The following is a 7,833-nucleotide window of genomic DNA, read 5'->3' on the forward strand; positions in this document are numbered from 1 at the left end:
TGAAAAAATTTACTAGGTGGTGTATGAACGGGTAGCAAGAGGTATGCTTCATAATGATAGACTTACCTTTGCCATGCTACTATGTAGAATTCATTTGAAAGGAGTGCCCTCTGAGCCGAATTTGGATCAGGAGTTCAGTTTCTTCCTTAGAGGCAAAGAAGGAGTATTCCATAATACAAGTGGAATTTCTTTGGACAGTTTGACCAGTGAACAACAAGAAGCCATTATTAGACTTTCGTTGAGGCTTCCTGTATTCAGGAAGTTGCCTGAAAAGATCAAAGAAATGCCAGAATTCAGTGCTTGGTTGCAACAAAGCACTCCAGAGCAGGCTGTGCCTCAACTTTGGATCGAAGAGAAACAATTGAGTGCGATAGGTAGGAGTATTTACCACCCCTTAACAAAGAAATAACAATTTGTTTCGCAGGAACTTCCATGTATCAGCTTCTTGTTATTCAAGCATTCAGACCAGATCGTGTGATTGCCGCAGCTCAACATTTTGTTTCTACAGTACTCGGAACAGAATTCATGTATCAAGCTGAAAAAGAATTGGATTTGTCTTCCTGTGTCGACAAAGAAATCAGATCAAATGTACCTGCTCTGCTCTGTTCAGTTCCTGGGTTTGATGCTTCTAGCCGAGTTGATGATTTAGCAGCAGAACTCAACAAGCAAATATCGAGTATTGCAATTGGTTCAGCTGAAGGATTCAACCAGGCTGAGAGGGCGATCAATATGGCATGTAAAACTGGAAGGTAATTTTTTTCAGACATTCATAAAAAACCATGATAACTAAAATTTCTGCTCAGTATCTTTAGACCTTCGTAAAATTGTAATGGAAATGAAAATAAATTTTGATGTCAGAAGGAAAGATTTCGAATGGTTTTAAAATCCTTTAGAGAACAGATAATTTTGTGGAAATTGAGAGTTGTTAATACTATAGACACTTTATTACTTATTTTGTTTCCCAAGTATATATCTTTTTTCAATATGTGTGTTACATTATCCCTACTACAAACATGTAATGTTTGTTGGGATTAATAAATTCGTTATCAATATCTTATATCAAAACTTAGTAACACAGTTTACTGTAATATTTTTACTACAAACGGTTTACAAACTTGTGATACTTGTTTTACTATAGAATAGTATTCTCACAAAGGAATACGAACGATTTACTTTACCAAGAAACATACATGTTGATAGTAGGAAAAAAATAGAAAGATAAATCAGAATCGAAACTGAAAAAAAATAGATGATTGAATTATATGTTGAGAGTCTTATAAATCCAGCATATCAATAAACCAGAGTGTTTTTATTTATCATCAGCTAAGAGAAACGATAAAAAATCAAAAAAGTTTTTTTTTTATAAATGAACCCTTATTATTCAAGAGTTTTTTCTTCATGAACTAAATTTTTAATCAATTATTCTTAACATTTGTTTTGCTATGAAAAATGATATATAAAACTTCCTATGTTTTTTTACCACTTGTATTTGTAACTAACGTTGGTGCAGTTTCGTCCTTTAAGGACATAAACTTTCGTTTGAAATACAATAAACGTTATTGTATTCGTCTGAAATTATCCTTATAGGACGAAACTGCAATAACGTTAGTTATTGCAGTGTTACTACCGCGTAGTAACAACTACATCCATCAATGTATTGTTTTATCATTTCTCTATTATTTTTGTTGTGCATATCAAGTAATGTTATGTTTTTAGTTTCTATTGACATCCCTGATGCAAACAGACTAATTTCATGGGATAAATAAAGGAAAAATTGAAGAAAAAAAAATCAATATTAATGGTAGCACATTATAATATTGAAATTACAGGTGGGTAATGCTGAAGAATGTCCATTTGGCTCCTCAGTGGTTAGTGCAGCTTGAAAAGAAACTTCACTCACTTCAACCTCATGCCAGCTTCAGGTTATTCTTAACAATGGAAATCAATCCGAAACTCCCTGTCAATCTTCTCAGAGCTGGAAGAATATTTGTTTTTGAACCACCACCGGGTATTAGAGCTAACCTTCTCAGGACATTCAGTACGGTAGGTGACTGTTGCTTTATCATGAACTTCAGAAATTTTTGATATGAACTAAAATTTCTTGTACTCGAGTACAAGTACTCACCTCAAAAAAGTACTTGGGCTCTTTCGATTCTAAATATCCAAAAAAAAATCTGACCAATACTTTTCATGTACATTTTTGCCAACACATCTAATCATATAGCTATTGTACTCATATAGCTAGTTGAAATCCAACAAAACTGTTTAGCTAAAGAGTCAAAAAAGGACTAAAAAAATAAAACCGACCCTAAAATGAAATATTGTTTAACCTGCAATGAAATCTACAAATGAAAATAAAAACATCTAATAATGAAAAATTTTAATAACAGTTAACTTCTTTAGTGTTTTAATTTACAGTGAAAATTATTTTTATTATTCACTGTCGAGGTATACGGTCTTTCATTAAGTGCATCCTATCTTTAAATTTGAATAAAACAAAGTGCGTGTGAGATATCATTGAAATTTTGTATTCGTTTGAAAGACATATTGATGCCATTATGTGTGGAATATAACATCATTCAAATATCCGCCACAGCTTCTCTGGGTGAAGCGCATCTGAAACGTCCAATTTCCATGATTTTGGCGCATAAATCATGTCAAATTTGTGATGCACTGTTTGGAATCTTTGATGTAGTAATGAATATCTTCCTCTTGAAGATGATCACTTGGTGATCGAAACACGTGTCAAGGTGTTAAAATAACGGTTTGGTGTTGGGAAAAAACTCCTGTAATATTCAGCATGGGTTATGTTGGCTTTGAGAATCGCTGTGGTTTGTGGCTTATTCGCATATACCTATGACTTGAGAAAACCCCACAATAAAAAGTCTAACAGGGTCAAATTGCACGATCTTGGTGGCCAGTTCACATCACCTCCACGTGAGATGACCATGCCCTCATATGGCTCGTGCAGACTATCCAATGTGGCATAAGCTGTTTGGCACGTAGCGTCGTCCTGTTGAAACCACAGTTGTTGGTGTCCAGATCATCCAATTCAGTCCAATGGAAGTGACTTTTTGGGGATGCATTGGACGCTCTTGGATCGTATGTGGATTTGTATCATCCCAAATTTTACAGTTTTGTTGGTTCATGTATCCAGTCATCTAGAAATGGACCTCATCGCTGAAGATGATTTTTCGATGAAAATTAGGGACAGTTTCCAACTGCTTCAAAGCCCATTCAGCAAACACAAGTCGTTACCTATGGTCGTTTACCTTCAGTTTCTGGGTGTTTCTGGGTCAGTTGAATTTTGTACGAATGCAGGCTCAAGTCACGACGCAAAATTCGCCAAGTTGTGGTCTGTGAAAGGCCGAATTCTTGTGAGCGAAGCGAAATCAACTGCCTCCTGCACACTCTCACAGACAGCGGCAATGTTTTTGGCAGATCTTGCGTTTCGTCGACGTACGAGTGTTGGTTGATCGTTTACTGAACCAGTGGACTCAAATTTTTCCACGAAATTGCGAATAGTCTCTCGACAAAATGGGCGAAGCGCGCTGTACATTTCCAGAAGAGAACACCAATTTTGATAAAACAATTTTATTATTTGAACCTGTTGTTGAATGCTATATCCGCCCAGACTGAATAAATGACAACTAATTTGACGGATATAGTTTCAACAATTGTCAATTGTCAGAGTTCGGAAGTTCCTGTTGGAAAACCCTATACTTTTCTCAAATCGTCTCCAGCTCTGTATGTAACTAATACAAAGATTACAAACGCTAGTTGCTAACTTTTTATCCTTAACGAAAAACCACTATACAATAATGGTTTGTCAACTTTATTGTAAATGTACATATTTGCGATATATCGGCCAAATCAAAATATTTTGTTCACTGTTTCATTCTTTCTGATATTCAAGTTTTACAGGATATTTTAAATTGTGATATGAAATAATGTTTATAACTTGAATTTTTTTTAGGTTCCAGCCAGCAGAATGATGAAGGCTCCTAGTGAAAGGGCCAGACTATATTTCCTTCTAGCTTGGTTCCACGCAATCGTTCAAGAAAGGTTACGTTATTGTCCATTAGGTTGGGCAAAGTATTATGAATTTAGTGAATCTGACTTAAGAGTTGCCTGTGATACTTTGGATACATGGATTGATGCTACTGCTATGGTAAATTGTAATAAATTATTGTCACAGTTTATTACTAAATATATTTTTTAGGGAAGAACTAATTTGCCACCTGAGAAAGTACCATGGGATGCTTTAGTCACTCTACTTTCCCAGTCCATATATGGCGGTAAAATTGATAATGATTTCGACCAGAGGCTTTTACACTCCTTTTTGAACAAACTTTTCACACCAAGAAGCTTTGAAGGAGATTTCGCGCTTGTCGCTAACATTGATAATGGTCCTGGTGGTAATCGTCACATCACAATGCCCGATGGAACGAGAAGGGATCATTTCTTAAAATGGATTGAAAGTCTTGCTGATCGTCAAACACCGGCTTGGTTGGGATTGCCAAATAATGCTGAAAAAGTGCTGCTGACTACTAGAGGCACTGATTTAATTGGGAAACTATTGAAAATGCAGCAGTTGGAAGATGACGATGAACTGGCTTACTCTGTCGACGACAATTCTCCCACAGACCCGGCGCAAGTGGACGGTCGACCGTCTTGGATGAAAACTCTGCACAACAGTGCTTACACTTGGGTAAAACTGTTGCCAGACTCTTTACAGACGCTCAGGAGAACCGTGGAAAATATTAAAGATCCTTTATATAGGTATTTCGAGAGAGAGGTGAATTCAGCGTCTAAACTTCTCACAGATGTTCTTCACGATTTGAATGATGTATTGCTCATTTGTCAAGTAAGTAGAATTTTTTTTTCATTTCACATTTAAAAGATCCTTTGAAGAGATTCAACTGAAGATGTTTGAATAAAATTTTTGATAGTCACTAAATCCCGTTAAGTGCTACTAAATTTTTGATGTTTTGGAAACTAGTCACCTTTGAGTCTGAAAAGTATTATGAAATGATAGATAAATTTCCTATTGAATATTTATTGAATCAATATCAGAAATAGATTAATTGAAATAGGTATAACTCTAATGACAATAGAGGAAAACTATTATTGGGGGTCTTTACTAATGAAATAAAACCAAAAACAATGATTGTTAGAACTTTTGTCTATTTGTGTGTGCTAATCTCAAAAACTGTTTAACCGATTTGGTAACGATTTTGACAATTGTATTGTACTGGCTAAAACTTTGAAGACTATATTTATAGTAATAGTCAATCGATTTTATTATGAATCCAAGATTGGCAAATACATGAGAACATTCAACTGTTGATAAATCTGAGGAACCCAAAAAACCGTTGACCATAAGAACGAAGTCATGGACAATAGCTAGTTTTACCCAAACCGATCACAGTTTTCACCAATGATAGATATTTGTATCTAATAACAATTATGATGTGGTGCTGCAGGTTTTTCCGGGTTTTCCTGCAGCTGAAAAAGCAAATGCGCCACTGGAATCAATAAAGTCGCCCCGGAGCGCCAATTAATTTTTATTGTTGTTTTTATTTCATTTTTATCGTTGCTTTAAAAACAGGTTCATTTCTTGTTTGTACATTGATTAATCATCATTAAGCAACAATTATGTTGCTTTTATAAAATGTGTTCCCTTAAAAGTTTTTGGTATTGCAATAAAAGTGTTATCTTCTTAAGGATATGCTTAACCTACAATGAACATGTCTTGTTTCTTGGAATCAAATGAAGTTGTTATAATTATTATTTCGGGAATTTTCGTCATTTGGCACTATAGTTTTGATACTTCGTGAGACGGACTAGGGTATAAAAATTAATTAGCCTTGCTTACTTGATGTTTTCAATTCAGTAGCTAGTGATGCAGATGTTGCTTCCGCTCTTAAGTCTGTTGAACACTCTCTAATATTTCTCATTCTATTGACTTTGTACATACGTTTGATTAGTTCCAGGTTTCCATTGTATAGTTATTGGTCAGTATTTCCCCTCTCATATATTAATGGATCATTTGAAATGATAATCTTTCCCAAGTAATGTATTGTTCGTCTGCTCGTTATATTTATTTAGCCAAAGAGATCACTTCAATTCCTCCTTTCTTTACCTTATAATTTTTGCCATTGGCAAATTTTGGAAATTTCTTTGACTCTATCTAATGCAGTCTATTTTAATTTCTTGCTCAACTGACTTCATTGGAGAATTTCCTTGGAGATTCTGTTGGTGTATAATGTTCAACCTTTCTTGTAGCATCAGTTTTTTATTAGAAATGCCTAAATTTTATGAGTCACAGTTATCACAAGAATCAATCAATGATCAAGATACTATAGTGTTTCTAATTTATTTAACTGTAATGCTTCCCACCATTTTACATCCCTTTTCAGAAACAACTGAAGACAATATTTGAGATAAAGTTTATTTATTTATCTATTAATGGTTTACAATGCCTGAGAAAAGAACAATATAACTTTTAACAACATAATTTCTTTTGAGAGTTCACTCGAATATGTGTTTTACAGGGAGAAAAGAAACAAACCAACTATCATCGTACTATGCTAGGTGAATTGGTGAGAGGGATCATACCTGTCAACTGGCACCGTTATACTATACCAAAAGGATGTACAGTTATACAATGGATTACTGATTTCAGTCAGAGAGTTAAACAGTTGCAGCAAGTGTCCAAACTTGTTTCAACATCTGGTGCAAAGGAACTACAGGTTGAAAATGGTTAATTAAATTGTGTAATTTTCTTATTACTTTTGGTTTTAGAGTTTTCCAGTTTGGTTGGGAGGATTATTGAATCCAGAGGCATACATTACAGCTACAAGGCAATGTGTGGCCCAAGTTAATAGTTGGCCACTAGAAGAGCTCCATCTGGATGTAACCATAGGAGATTCTACTGATAAATCTTCTATTCCCAGTGACTGCTTTGCTGTCGTTGGTAAGATTTTTTCTCACAATGTCACATTTTTTGTAGTAATTTCTCTACCCAGATAAAGAATAATTATTTTCCTTCGACTTTTTAGGTATCAAACTGCAAGGAGCACAGTGTCGAAATAACCAACTCCTTTTAACATCTAGCATTATGATTGATTTGCATATTACTCTATTCCGTTGGGTAAGAATCACTGGAGATGAAAAGCTCAAAGAAAGCAAGCTATCATTACCACTTTACTTGAACTCCACGCGAACTGAGCTGTTATACACAGTTGAGCTTAATATTGCAGCAGGTCAAGATCCTCACAGCTTTTATGAAAGGGGTGTTGCGTTACTTACTTCTACTTCATTGAACTAATTCAAATTTATAGCCTGAATGATATTTTAAGCTTTAATATTGTTAATGTTTTATTTATTTTCTATATCAATATGTAGCTGAATTATTTTTAATTAAATGAAATAATGAATATTATTTACTTGTCTCTTGTCTACAGAATATCAGTTTCTCTTCACTATCCTGCCATACCAAGAATGTACTATTAACGTTATGCAGCCAAAAATTTAATTTCACAGCTGTTTGCTCTAAATTTCACAGCCGTTTGCTCTAAAGCCCTTTCAAATTATTTCATGAAAAAGTTTGCTACCACTGGACTTGACGGGCTGCCCTTTGCGGTACCAAGCATTGGTTCGTGAAAAACACCAATCCACTGGCGATATATTTTTGATGAACTATGAGTGAACAGGGTGGTTATATCTGCTGGGGCCATAGTATCTTTGACTGGGCTATCGTATACAAGGAGATCACGTCAAAGCTCACTAATATGACTTCTGGGCCAAATTTCATATCTCTGTTTCACT

At 34.9% G+C, this 7,833-nt stretch overlaps 1 protein-coding gene across 1 annotated transcript in view; it reads left to right on the top strand.

The window, feature by feature from the left end:
• Dhc64C (dynein heavy chain, cytoplasmic) overlaps positions 1–7,447 on the top strand; it is a 50,957-nt gene extending 43,510 nt beyond the window's left edge. Inside the window, exons 28-35 of the mRNA XM_074171218.1 lie at positions 17–374; positions 425–749; positions 1,830–2,043; positions 3,977–4,171; positions 4,223–4,867; positions 6,558–6,755; positions 6,808–6,979; positions 7,065–7,447. Of these exons, the coding sequence (XP_074027319.1) occupies positions 17–374; positions 425–749; positions 1,830–2,043; positions 3,977–4,171; positions 4,223–4,867; positions 6,558–6,755; positions 6,808–6,979; positions 7,065–7,333 (2,376 nt within the window). The 3' untranslated portion in view covers positions 7,334–7,447. The remainder of the gene's footprint in view (positions 1–16; positions 375–424; positions 750–1,829; positions 2,044–3,976; positions 4,172–4,222; positions 4,868–6,557; positions 6,756–6,807; positions 6,980–7,064) is intronic.
• Positions 7,448–7,833: the final 386 nt, after the last annotated feature.

This window comes from Leptinotarsa decemlineata, unplaced genomic scaffold (genome assembly GCF_025532065.1).
Source record: "Leptinotarsa decemlineata unplaced genomic scaffold, Ldec_3_MD MMD2_tig00000010_RagTag_RagTag, whole genome shotgun sequence".
In the NCBI taxonomy this organism is placed as follows: domain Eukaryota; kingdom Metazoa; phylum Arthropoda; class Insecta; order Coleoptera; family Chrysomelidae; genus Leptinotarsa; species Leptinotarsa decemlineata.